At 46.4% G+C, this 13765-nt stretch overlaps 1 protein-coding gene across 1 annotated transcript in view; it reads left to right on the top strand.

The window, feature by feature from the left end:
* The window catches only part of LOC138246182 (uncharacterized), a 448661-nt gene that overhangs the window by 179153 nt on the left and 255743 nt on the right, over positions 1-13765 (top strand). Inside the window, exon 12 of the mRNA XM_069200506.1 lies at positions 10440-10535. Within this exon, the coding sequence (XP_069056607.1) occupies positions 10440-10535 (96 nt within the window). The remainder of the gene's footprint in view (positions 1-10439; positions 10536-13765) is intronic.

Below are 13765 nucleotides of genomic sequence, written 5' to 3'. Positions count from 1 at the left end.
CACTTCTAATTGGAAATACCGGGAAAGGACATCTGCATTGGTATGGTGTGTCCCACGTCTGTGTTCCACTGAGAAGTCTATCCCTTGTAGCGATATAGACCACCTCAACAGTTTGGGGTTTTCACCTTTCATCTGCTTAAGCCATCTTAAAGGCTTGTGGTCAGTTTTAACAAGGAAGTGAGAGCCAAGCAAGTATGACCTCAACTTCTTCAGGGATCATACCACAGCAAAGGCCTCCCTCTCAATGACACTCCAACGCAGCTCTCTGGGGAGTAACCTCCTGCTAATGAAAGCAACAGGTTGGTCATGGCCATCTTCACTGATTTGGGACAGGACAGCCCCTATCCTAAGTTCAGAGGCATCTCTGTCTGCTCTATGAACTACTTGTTGTAATCTGGAGCTTTTAAAACGGGTGCTGAGTACATTGCTTCTCTCAGGGTGTCAGAGGCCTTTTGACAGCGCACTGTCCAGTTGACCTTTTTGGGCATCTTTTTGGAGGAGAGGTGCCACAATGGTGCCATATCCTTTCACAAACCTACAGTAGTACCCAGTCAAGCCAAGGAATTCCTTGACTTGGGTCTGGGTTGTTGGAGCTACCCAGTATAGAATTGTCTGCATCTTGGTTTTTAGCGGTTTAACTTGGCCTCCACCTACAAGATAACCCAATTATACAGCCTGGCTCTGCCCTATCTGGCACTTGCTTGCCTTGATAAAAAGGCCTGCACCTTTCAGAGCTTCTAGGACCTTGCCAAGGTGGATCAGGTGATCCTGCCAGGTAGAACCAAAGACAGCAGTATCATCAAGATATGCTGCACTAAAGTCTACCAACTCAGCAAGGGCTTTAACCAGCCTTCGGAAGGTGGCAGGGTCATTCTTCAATCCAAAGGGCATAAAAGTAAACTGATAATGCCCATCAGGAATGGAGAATGTCGACTTTTACTATGTTCCAGGGGTCAGACCTATCTGCCATTACCATGATGTGAGATCAAAAGTACTGTGATATCTAGATGTCTCCAACCTGTCAATCCAGTTCGTCAACCCTAGGAATTGGGTGAGCATCTGTTTTTGTCACAGCATTGAGACCCTATAGTCCACACAAAACCTTATTTCTTTTCTTTCCACCCTGGGAATGAGGCTTGGGGACTAAAACAACTGGGCTGGCCCAGGGGTTCTGAGTGCTCAATAGCTCCCAATTCCAGCATCTTGCTGACGACTTTGACAGCTTTGATGATCTCTTTGACATGATCAGACTGCTGTAAATCTTATTTTTGACAAGTAGCTGTCCCCAGTGTCCACGCCATGTATGCACCAGGTAGTTTGACCACGGGTCAATGAGAAGAGCTCCGCATACTGCTGCAAGAATTGCTTACAGTCAGTCTGCTGTTGGTCAGTGAGGGTGTCTGAAAAGACCATGCCTTCAACTGAGCCATCTTTTGGGTTGCTGGAGAGGAGATCAGGGAGAAGTTCACTCTCAGCTTCCTGTCCCTCATCAGTGACCATAAGCATGGTCATCACAGCTCTGGCGTGATAGGGTTTAACGTGATTTACATAGATAACCCTTTTGGGCTTCCTGCAAAATCCAAAGTCCACCAGGTAGGTGACTTCTCCTTTTCTCTGATGTGCAGCTGGGGGGATATCATGGGCCAAAGTGAGGAGAAATTCGCTAAACTGCTGAGGCACTACCTCTCTCCTAGTGTACCAGGTGTGGGGTCACTGGACTCAGTGAATAGGATTCCCTCCTTCCAGTAGGTGCCACCAATATCTCACTTTTCCTGAACTTTAGTTTTCTGTCTTGGCCTTCAAGACAGGTCCTCTCTTCCTGGCACAGATCCTCCTTAGAGGGTCATCTTGGGTGCACAAGGTCTGCTGTGTAAGGTCAAAACTCCTCGGCTCAGTTCCTTCTGAGTCTAACAGGTCTTCTCCCTGAGGAGAGGGGACCTGATCTTGCATTTGTTTGGATGCTGGTTTCCCAGACTTCCTTCCCTTTCTCTTCGTAGGTTGGGCCATCATTCCAGACTCCAACTTTACTTTCTCACCCGGGGATTTGCTTTGTGCTCTGGTTTTAATGCACACCCATTCATGTATAACCAGCATAGCTTCGTGGGTTTTTCTTTTGACCTCAGCCCATGCTGAGGACTCCAGATCATTGCCTAGCAGACATTGCACAGGTATTGCAAGAGAAACCACCACCGTCTTATGGTCAGTAACCCCTCCCCATTCTAAGGATACAATTGCATGGGATGTACCTTAACTTTTATCCGCATTGAGGACTTCATATTGTCTCACCAGTCAGATATTGATCTGAGGACATGAGTTCCTCGGTCACCAGGGTGACACTGGCACCATTGTCTCTCATGGCTTCAACCTTATTCCAATTAATGTGTGGCTGTTGTCTATACCTTTCCAGATTACTGGGCCAGACAGCCAGGTCAGCTACCTCTACCCCACCCTCTGAGGCTACAGTTGCCTCAGTAGGCTCACTGACATGGTCAAGGCCTACCTAGAATCCCATCAAGAGACTTAACACTGCTTTTACTGCAGGAGCACTTGAGACATTCTTTTTGTGGGGGCAGATCTGGTCCCCAAACCGGTGCCCAAGAGCCTTGCAATCACGACATCCAGTCTTTTTGGAATCCCAGTTTTTCCTTTTGTACCCACCCTTGGATTGAGTCTTTTCGGGCCCACCCGGCTGTGCAGGTTTTTGGGGGCCTTTAGAAGACTCTTTTTTTTAAATCTTTGTTCTGTTTCCCTCTTCCCTTGAGGGGCATTTTGGCCTCCTTTTTGTGGTCCTCCCTGTAGGAATCTTGCTCTGTATATACTATGCTAAACCTATGTATAGTATGCACGGAGTCCAGGGGTTCCCCAAAGGCTTAACAGAGGCTAAAGCAGATAATCCTAATGCTCTCCTGTGGCTGTGTGGTTGAGCAGTTAGGCTCATCAGAGAATAGTGCCAAGCATTTGTTGTACACACATAATCAATAAATGACAGTCAAGGTGAGGCACGTACTCAATCACTAACTCCAGGCCAATTGTTTTTAAATGGCAAAAATATAATTTGTTACTTTTTTACAAGAACCAAAAGATCCTTGTTGCAGGTGAGTAGATTTGTTAGTAAATATCAAGTGTATGTATCAATTGTACTTTGTTTGGGCTTTGCAGGTAAAGCAGTTAACAAGTAAGTAACACTTTTCAATTTCAAGACACTGCAATTTTCTTTGGAAGTCAATAGAGTCCTGGGGGAGAAAAGGGTTAACACATTTTACAGGTAAGTACATGACTTATGATTCCAGTCTTCAGGGGTTAGGATGTCCACAGGTCAATGTTCAAGTTGACCCCAAAAGTGCACCACCAGCAATGCTGGGCCGGCTGCATGCAGAGGTCCAAGCTGGTGTCAGGTTTGCAATGGAATCATATAATGACTTGAGGGACTTAGAAAAGAGATTATAGGCAAGTAACTGCTGTTTCAGGACACAGGCCTGAGGGGGTTTAGGTCAGCACTGTGGGGGAGGCAGAGGTCAGCACCAAACACACACCGTCAGCAGCACCTGGATGGCAGGGTGCAAACACACCGTCAATCGCCCTAAGCTTTTCAATGAGGGAACCGGGGGGCGGGGGAAGGTCACAAAGACGCTGCCGGTTGGGCCCATTGGGTGGGTTCTGGAATACCAAAGTGTGGGGAGGAAGGTATCCGCTGGATGTTGCTGGACCATCGGTCATATTCTCCAAGGCTAGGGGGATGCGGAAACAGGGGTACCTTTAGGCACCCGTGATCTTTGTCGGATCTGGTTGTGGTCAGGGGGGCCCTCTGAATTCAGGCGGCAGGCGTTGTCATGTTGGCCAGGAGGGGTCAACCTAGGATGGACTCGAGGTTGGAATCATCTGGGGACCTTTTGTGGACCAGTGGGCCATCTGGACTCAGGCTGTGGGCACCAGGTGCAGATTGGACAGGGCTCCTGGATCCGGGGTGGTTCTGGTGTCCTTTTGGGAATTTGTTCTTGGGAGTTCTTTGTCCTTTGCTGGGCAGGCAGTCCTCTTGGGGTTTGTAGAGGTTGCTGGACCTGCAGGATGCATCACCTTCTTGGAGCAGGGGTCTTCAAAGCTGCAGACAGTCTGGTAGGGCTGTGGCCAAGTCAGTTGTCTTCTGGAGTCTTCACTGCTGGGATCGGCTTAGTAGTCCCTCTTGCGTCTTTTTTTCTTGCGGTCGCGTGGAATCTGATGAGAGCCTCCTAAATACTAGATATGGGGCATTGCAGGGGTTAGAGGGCAGTAAGCATTTGCTACTGTCCCTGAGGGAGGCTGGACCCTCATTGTGTCCACCGCCTTTGAGGAGGGGGTACATTCCTATACCTATTGGTCCCTGTGCTCCAAACCAGGATGGAGAATTCTGCAGGGAGGTGGTCACTTCAGCTCTGGACCCCTTAGGGGTGGTCCTAGCTGAAGTGGTTACTCCTTGTTTTTCTTAAGTTTCCCGCCGAACCGGCCGCATCCCGGTGGGCTGGCATCTCCACAAGACCTGAGCATTTGAGGCTCAAAGCCAGGTGTTACAGTTCCTGCAGGGGGGAGGTGTGAAGCACCTCCACCCAGAGCAGGCTTTCTTTCTGACTCCAGAGAGCGCAAAGGCTCTTACCCCATGGGGTCAGAAACCTGTCTGTTAGTGGCAGGCTGGCACAGACTGGTCAGCCCTTCACTAAAGGGTTGGGTAAAATACAGTGGGCATCTCTAAGATGCCATCTGTGTGCATTTTACAATTCATCCAACACTGGTATTAGCGTGGGTCTATTGTGCTGAGAAGTTTGATACCAAACTTCACTGAAGCCTTTATGGAGCTGTGGAGTTTGTAATGACAAACCCCCAGCCCATCTACTTAATATGACCACACTGCACTAACAATATCTAAGATTGGACATTGTTGCTCATGTAGCTATGCCCTCACCTGTAGTATAGTGCACCCTGCCTTAGGCATGTAAATCCTGCTTGAGGAGTGACTTACCAGAGTGCCATGTTCTGTCCCTAGATATAATGTTGCTGCCACCATTCATGGGTTCTAAATCTGTCTGCTCTTTCCCTTTCTATGCCCAGTATCCTGAAGTCTAGGGCAATTCTTTGAGCTAGTCTCTCTAAGAGAATCTCCTCTTCAGAGTTCTTTTCTGGACCTCGAGGAACCTGATCCATCCTCATTAGAGGGGATACTCTAGGCACCTTGGGTTGTTTGTGGGATGCAAGTTCCACTCTTTCAAGTGGTGGAGGGTCCAGATCCTCCTTCACTTGAGCTGCCCTGCTCTACAGGGTCAGTGGCTACATCAGTCACATGGTCATGCTCATACTCTGCCAACAGTTCCTGGAGCTTTACAGAGGTAGGGTTTGAGCCTGGGTTTAATTTTGTACCCTTTACAGGGAGCTCTTAACTGCTTGTGAGAAAGCTGGAGATAAGGAGTAAGGGTGAGCTCCTTATCCACACTGTCTGGGGTACTCTTTTTTTTTTTTTTTTTTTTCTAAAGATGGGATCTTTTTGAGCTAGAGAAAAAAATTCTAACAGTCCTAACTAAAGTAACTTTTTAAAAAGATTTTTAAACTAAGCTACAGGGACATAACCAAGGGCCTAACAGTTACTTTTAAGAATTTGGGGAAAAAACACCCAATTCAAAAATGCGTTTTAACTAACAGCAATTTTTGGATTTACTCCTGTAATCACGTATTGCCCAAGTGGTATCAGCAAATGCAGAGTCTCAGACCCCACCGCTATTCCACCAATGTAGGAAGCTGGCTCTCTATATGGTGCACTAAAAAGAAGTACACCGTTTTGAGAGTCCAGTGGTTCCCATAGGACTCTATTTTGTGGGAGTGTGGACAAGCAGTTGGGTTTATCAGATGGTAGTGCTAAGCATTTTTTGTACTCACAGAGACAATAAATGAAACACACACTCAAAGAATAAATCCGAGACCAATTTAGATAGATAACACTTCTTTTTATATACACTTTGAACCCAATCGTTTCGTTTTAAGGTAGGTACGTTTTCAAGCATAAATACTTTTCAGTTTCAAAAATCGATAGTGCAGTTTCTTATTTCTTCAATGTAACACATGGCAGGAAAAAACAGTCTGCAAACAATCACTTATTGATTGCTCGCGGGACCAATCTCCTGGACTTAAGGTTAGTACTGGGCAAGTGACAGGACCACACCAACAGGTCACTTTGGTTAGCACTGGGGCTGCCAGGTGCAGTATTTTAATGGGGATTGGTCTCTATGGGTTTAGGTTTGGCTGGGGGTGGCCAGCCAGGGGCGCTCAGGGACATAGGTGCACCTTTGGTCCTCTTCTCCAAGGCCCATTGGCAATGGATGCAGGGGTATCCTTTGGCGTCGGGTTTCCCGGGCCAGGAGCACTCGCGGTTGTGGAGATCCTGTGGTCTGAGACTTCAGGTGTCTTCGGGGAGTCCAGGAGAAGTGAAACCAGAGTTGATAAAAGCTCAGGAGAGCTCGGGGACGTCGACACCAGGGGTCCACTTCAGCTCGGGCCGGTGGTGACAAGTGCAGTGGTTGATTTGGATATCAGGTTTCTCTCACCTCAAAGGCTGTGGGAGAGTAGGTCTGCTTGCAGAGGCTGCAGGCGACTTCAGGGAGTCCAGGAGGGGCGAAACTACAATGGACTCGGTCTCTGGACACCCAGGGACCTTGCTGGCACCAGATGTCCACGCTCACTTGGATCAGTGACTGTGGGTGCAGTGGTGTCTTCAGGTGTCGGTCTTTGTGGTACCAGAGGCTGCAACGTTCTTGGAGGTGGTTGGGGAGCAGGTCTGCTGCACACAGGGGTTTTGAGTCTTTTTTTTTTTAAGGCAGACAGCTCTCCCAGGCTTCTGGAGGTTCAGCTGCAGGACGAGGCAACTTTTGGAGCAGAGTCCTTCAAGGAGTGCAAATAGGTTGGGAAGTTGGTACCAGGTCAGCTCCATCTTCTTCCCCTCTTCGGCTGGTGTCTCTTCTTTGTCCTTTTCTTCTTAGGTCGTCTGGGTCTGAGTTCCAGGGTTCAGAGGTGCCACCTAAATACTCAATTTAGCGGCCTTACAAGGAGTGCCAGATTGTAGCCAATGCCCTGAATGGACAAAGGGCGACTAGACCCTTTCTGCGACCACTTCCTTTGGGAAGTGGACCTGACCCCCAGTGGTGTAATTCCTTCCAAACAAATATGGAGGAATTTAAAAAGTGGTGTCCACTTCAGCTCGTCCGCCTTAGGGGAGGGACTGGCATGAAGTGGGCACACCTCCTAATCAGCCTAATTTTCCTACCTGTTCTGCCACCAAAAATGAGGACAGGACAGGGGCATCGGTCATCTCCACTATTTGGAGAGACCTGGGTCACATTTCAAAGGTGGCGAGGCCTTTGAAGCTTGCTGCCCTGAAATGTCCATCCTGCCTGGAGGTGTCCCAGCCCAGCCCAGTGCAGGCTTTTGTCTCTGGGCTCGAAATGCGCTGGCACTCTCCTTGGTGGTGGAGGGGTCAGAAATGTGGCTAACGTGGCTGAACTGGTCAGGACCAGTAGGCTAACACTAGTAGTTGGTAGGTTTTTAGGGGGACCTCTAAGGTGCCCTCTGGGTGCATACATTGGTAAATCCAACACTGGCATCAGTGTGGGTTCACCAATACAAGGTGTTTGGTACCAAACATCCCTATCTTCAGTGAAGCCATCACATAGCTGGGGAACTTGTAGTGACCAGTATGCAGCACATGTATTTAAAATGGCTTCCTTTATCACTTACTATGTCTGAGAATCGACAAAGACATAGCAGGGGCATAGCTGCATGGTCAGATATGCCCTCACATGTAATATAATGCACCCTGGCTTAGGGCTGTAAGGCCTGCTAGAGGGGTGACTTTCATATATTGTATGCAGTGTTAGGTGACATGGCACTCAGACTGTGTGCCATGTTTTGTTTTCACTTTTATCTGTGCCAAGACACACAGCCGCCAATGGCAGCCTGTCATGTGCTTGGTGAGGGGTTCCTTAGAGTAGCACAATGCGTGCTGCAGCCCAGAGGAACCCTCTTTAGTGCCCTTGGTACCAGGGGTACCATTTACTAGTGAGTTTCAGAGGGTGCTAAAGGTTTTTGTGAATTTAGGAAACAACTGCAGTTTTGGGGAAGAAAATCTGGGACTGGAGACCTGGTTGGCAGGAGCCCAGTGCACTTTCAGTCGAAATCACATCAGATAACAGGCAAAAAGTGAGGGACTAACCATGCCAAAAACGGTGCTTTCCTACAGCAGCTCTTATGGAATAGGAATGCTGAGTCTCTGTGCAAGAGGCTCAAACCCCAAAGGCAACATCGATAACAATTTTAGCCTAAGAATGAGAGGCCAAAGGGAGTGGAACAAGAGGCACTTGGGCAGATGCAGGACTTGATTCCAAGAAAAAAAAGAACAGGAATGAACTGTACTATGAAGATCAAAGAACACTGAAATGCAAGACAAGGAGCCTACATACAACAGAAACGTCAAGATATGCGTGTTGTGAGCAACACTGGTGGAGAATTTAAAAAAACATGCTGTCTGAGGTATATGTACCTTGAAAACCATGTTGAAAGTGTTTTTCACCCGTGTGGCACACAACAGCATTATCATGGCGTGCCACTGGAATTACTGTATAAATCACCATGAAATATTATATGATGATCTACAAAGGAGCAACCCATTGAAGGTATTGTTAAACCACCAAAGAGTATTCGAAAACAGTTGTTGTAGAGACGGATATCGCCATGGTGTTGGCCCTCACGTGCTTGCACCAGTGCCTTTATAGTGTATTTTCTCAATTCCAGTCATTGCCCTTGCGAATGCCGACAATGTCCAATAATTAATCACTCTTTATACACATGTATATGTGTATTTGAAGATGATTGCTGTTACGATGTCTACACCAATTTAAGTTGTTGGCTCCAGCCGTCATCCAAAGCTCAGGACTGTTGAGGTATCAGTTGCGGATTCTGCTCTAATTTAGTAACTGTAAACGTCCATTACTCCCTCCTAGACTGTCTTATAACCAGATACCCCATACCCTCTAATTTTAATTTCTGGAAACCTGAGTTTGTCTGATTTTATAAATGCAAAATCACAAGACTTCATCTTGGAGGCAAGGGGCTACTTCCATACTGCATGATACAGCAAATAGCACTCACTAACCTAAATAGCCCCGTCAGTGCTTTTTTTTTTTTATGTGAAAGGGCTTTTGCTCCAGGTAAGTATATAGATAACTGAAAAATATGATACATATAGAAAACCAGAAAGAGCTGGCGCCTTCTTGTGGAAATCCATGTCACATTTCTGAAACGTTGGCCCTGTGACCAATCTTATCCTATCTGCATGTGCTAGTATCATCTTGTAGACATTCAGGTCTTTGTATAAGAGCATTTATCTCGCAAGGCATACAGCCCCAAATCTAGTATTGGAACACCCCTGTGTATTCACACTGGACATCCCTGATTGCTGAACCCTCAGTTTTTGAGTTTCCAACTTGCAATGTTTAATTTTTGTATGCCAAATAAATGACCACCCAAGTTAAAGGAAAACCACTTTATTGATGTCTACAATCATCCTTCAAAGATCCAGTAGTAAAGTCTCTGTTGACAAGATGTGTATATATTTTACTCAGACAAAGCCAAGCATATAAAACAGCAAAACTACAGGAATTATTGTCAAGCATATTCAATCAGGCAGGTGGGTACCTCTTGGACAAACCATGTTTGTTTGCTCCTCCTACTCACCAAGTACATTTTTTTGGAATGGTGGAGGGTTTGTCATACAAGGATATAACCAGACTTCCAAAACAATTACATAATTTTATACACCCTAAGGACCCCATCATTCATCATGTTAACTGTAAATCACACACACTCCCTTTAGGCATGTCCCACACATTTTGATCGCAGGGTTCTTCATTTAAGAACTGGATGGACCTGTAACTAGGAAGAGCATGCTGGCTGCTGGCAAAGGAGCGCCCACAGACTTGCTTCATTCAACAGTTTGTAAGTAAATGCCCTTTTGGTAAGAACTCTGGCATATTGTCAGTAATGAAAGAAATGTTGTCTGGCCTGTTGTTGAGATCTGCTGAGCGACTAAGTCTAGATGCTGCTCATTGAGGGAATTTAAAAGTGTGGATTTTCTGATATTGCACTATGCATCTGGACTCTGGGGTTACTTTGGAAAAGATACGCTTGGGGCCTGATTTGGATATTGGCAGATGGGTTACTTTGTCACAACGGTGAATATTATCCTGTGTTCCAAAATCTAAATCCTATTATATTCTATGGGATTTAGATTTCGGCTGACAGGATATCCGTTACCGTTGTGGCATAGTAACCGGTCCACAAATATCTAAATCAGGCCCTTGGTTTGCATCTATTGTAAGTTATGTTGCCTGGTGCAGATTTAAATACAGCTCCTTTTAATTGTTCAACAGGCTGGTGAGATGATAATTCCTCTGATAAAGGAGGAGACGGATGTGCGGACCTCTGGAGACGCTTCATCTAGTGGTGCCGATGATCAGATACAGCAGGTATGAAGAAAATTAAAAGATCCTTCTGGGTCAGTGAAGGAATTGTACAAAAGCTCTAGGGCTGGGTCCTGCTGCTCCTGAAAAAGATGTATCCAGTTTACCTGCTCTCAACTCTGGTGTAATTGTTTCTTTTTTTTTATCCCTGAGGTACAATGCACCCTTTGAAATTCATAATCAGATCTCTTCTTTAGAGGTAGTCTCAGGGCTGGGGCATGAAAAAGGAGGAGAAAACCAGAGAGTGGATTTTTTGTGCAGGTCATGGCATTAACGTTTAAGATGTATGCATATGTTTTCTCCATTAGGCTGCTTGCCTAACAGTAGCTGAAGACTGGTAGAATGATTGCAAGCTGCTAAAGAGTGGTGTGTGCTTGGTACACCACCATTTTAATATGGAATGTGTTCTGTCTTTTACCATTGCATATAAAGTAGTGTTCTCAAAATGTTCTTGCTAGTATTGTGTTACCACATCATACAGGGTCTCTGCATGCACCACTATGTTCAACAGTTAGTTTGGCTGATTGCTTAGCAGTTAGGAATTGTAGGAAAGTGCCCTTTTTGGCATGGTCACTCCCACTTTTTGCCACTGGTACTGAGGCTTTTTGACTGAAGGTGCACTGGATTCCTGCTAACCAGGCACTCAGTGCCATTGCTCTTTCCCTAAAACTAGGTAAAAGGAGTAATTGGCACACTCTTTAGTACTTCTGTGAGTCCCTAGTAAATGGTACTCCTGGTACTTGGGGCCTGGGGACTAAAAAGGGTCCACTCACAGGTGTATTGTGCCTCTCTAAGGGACCCCCATATAAATTGCATATAGGCTGCCATTGTAGACAGCTTGTCATGTGCAACCCATGAGTGAAAACACGACATGGCACACACTTCGGCTGCCATGCCCCCAACTCACTGCATCTATTATATGTACGTCAACCCCAACAGCAGGCCTTAGAGCCCTAAGACAGTTTGCATTATATTTTATGTGAGGATATATCTGCGTGAGAAGATATGTCCCTTTGGTGTCTAGTTCAATTACTGGATCTTACAAGTGAACAGGGAAACTATCTAAAGGTATATACTAGACACTGGTCATTATGAGATACTCACCTACATAATGGCTTCAATGAAACCTATCGTGTTTGGTATCACACGCCTCATCTTAATAAATCCATACTGACGCCAGTATTTGATTTATTATGACCTACACCCAGAGATCACCTTATATGTGTCTCCTGAAAGCTACCAGTCCTCTAGTGTGCTGACTGACTGGTATCAACCAGCCTGCCTCCTCAGATGAGTTTGACACCCTCAAGGTGTGAGCCCACATGCTCAGAGGAGAAAAGCCGTGCCTGCCCTGGAGGAAGGCGTTATCACCTCTTCCTGCAAGCTGGCTTTTAAATCAGCATATCTGGACTGAAGGCTTCTAACCCTATGCACCACTTTGATATGTGACCCTGGCTTCTTCCATACCTGGGGAATACCCCCTGTCCTGAGGCCCTTTGGAACCAGAACAGGTGTAAATGAGCTATTCAAGGAGGCGTGTTACACTACCAGGCTAGTCACACCCCTAAGGTGGACAGCCTGATGTGCTCCACGAAGGAAGGGTTCCACCATGTTGTTTTTGGTGGAATTAGGAATTATGGGACAGGGTTATGTCCATTCTTCACAGGAAGTGGTCATATACTGTATGGGGTGCAGTCACTATATGGTGGCCATATGTGGTCATATATGGGGTGTAGTTTAGGGGTGTAGCCATTGGCTACTCCCCTAAACACCCCTAAATTGAGTATTTAGGTGGCTCCCTGACACCAGGAACTTAGATATGCTTAACTACAAGAAGGACAAAAAAGAGCCAACCAACGTGAGAACTATGGACCAGTTTGGACTTTTGGCGACAAACCCTGCCTACATACTGCTGCCCTAACAATCGCCCAAACCCAACTTGTCCTTCAGCTGTGCATCTCCCTAAAGCCTCGGAGGGCTGCCAGCACTTTGTCAATCAGCCCGCATCTCCCATGGAGTAGCGGACCACTTCCCTGCAACCTGTAGGCACCAGCCACGACATCCAGTCCACCTATCTGCTGACTACTTGGTCCACCGACACTGCAATCTCCCAGGAGGAGGTCACTGCACTCCAGGAGGTCGCCTACACCAATACCTGAGGTACTTAGGCAGTTGCAAGCATGAAGGCTTGTTTTTGTCTCAACCAGACACCACCACTGCTAAAGACGACCTGACCCCGAGGGACAACGAAACAAACAAGGTTGACCACCAGAGTGGCCCTGTTTTTTTTTTTCTTCCCCTTTGCAGGTTTAACCAACACTTGTGAGCACCATTGACGCGCAGGACCAGCCAACCAAAACTCTCTGCACTCGAGCTCCCAAGCCTGGTTCCACTACTATCAAATGTGCTCTCCTGCTCCCAAGACCCTCACAAACTGAGTCCCCCACTGGGAGTGCCCAGACTTGCTCCCAAAACCCCCTCTGCAGCCTGTTTTAAGGTGGCCCCTTCTTTGCCAACCATGCAGTGTCCAAGGCACCTGACTGACTCGTATAGCACCTGTGCACCTGGACAATCCAGGTCAGGAAAAACAGAACTGCTGTTGGTTCTCATGACCTTGGCCCTCTAGCATTCTTGGACCTAAAGGATAACCCTGAGATACTTTGCAAATCCCCGTAAGCAGTACATGGTCTTTTTCCATTGATGAGCATTACTGCCTAAAAGCACATTTGTGTTATATACTTACCTCACAATGCACAGAAATATTACAAACAGTACTTAACTAATTCTGAAGATTTTCAGTGTATAAAATAATATAAAGTGTTGGTAGTTTTCTAAAGTTGGTCTTGAGTTGTTTCTTGAGTATGTGGCTCTTTTATTGACTGTGTGTTCAAGAAATGCTTAGCACTACCCTCTGATAAGCCTAAACTACTCGTCCACACTACCACCAAAAGAGCATTTAGGGTTGTTACTTTAACCTCTGCCAACCAATAAGGGTCTCCTGTACTATCTACATGGTGTATTCCTACATTGGTACACTACATAGTTAGCCAGCTTCCTACAGGAATGATTTGAAAACACAGCGAGGGCTTTAGGTATATACAGAGGGGGATTATTCTCGGTTTATCATGCTGTTGAATGTTTGTTGTATTGCTTCTCCTTCAGGGCCTATTTTACAACTGAAAAGTGCACTCACCCACTACACCTTGATCAGGGACTGGTATCTGCAATTGTGCTTC

The sequence above is a fragment of the Pleurodeles waltl genome, chromosome 7 (assembly GCF_031143425.1).
Source record: "Pleurodeles waltl isolate 20211129_DDA chromosome 7, aPleWal1.hap1.20221129, whole genome shotgun sequence".
Taxonomy (NCBI): Eukaryota; Metazoa; Chordata; class Amphibia; order Caudata; family Salamandridae; genus Pleurodeles; species Pleurodeles waltl.
The sequence above is the reverse complement of the archived record's forward strand: the minus strand, read 5'-3'. Positions and strand labels throughout refer to the sequence as shown.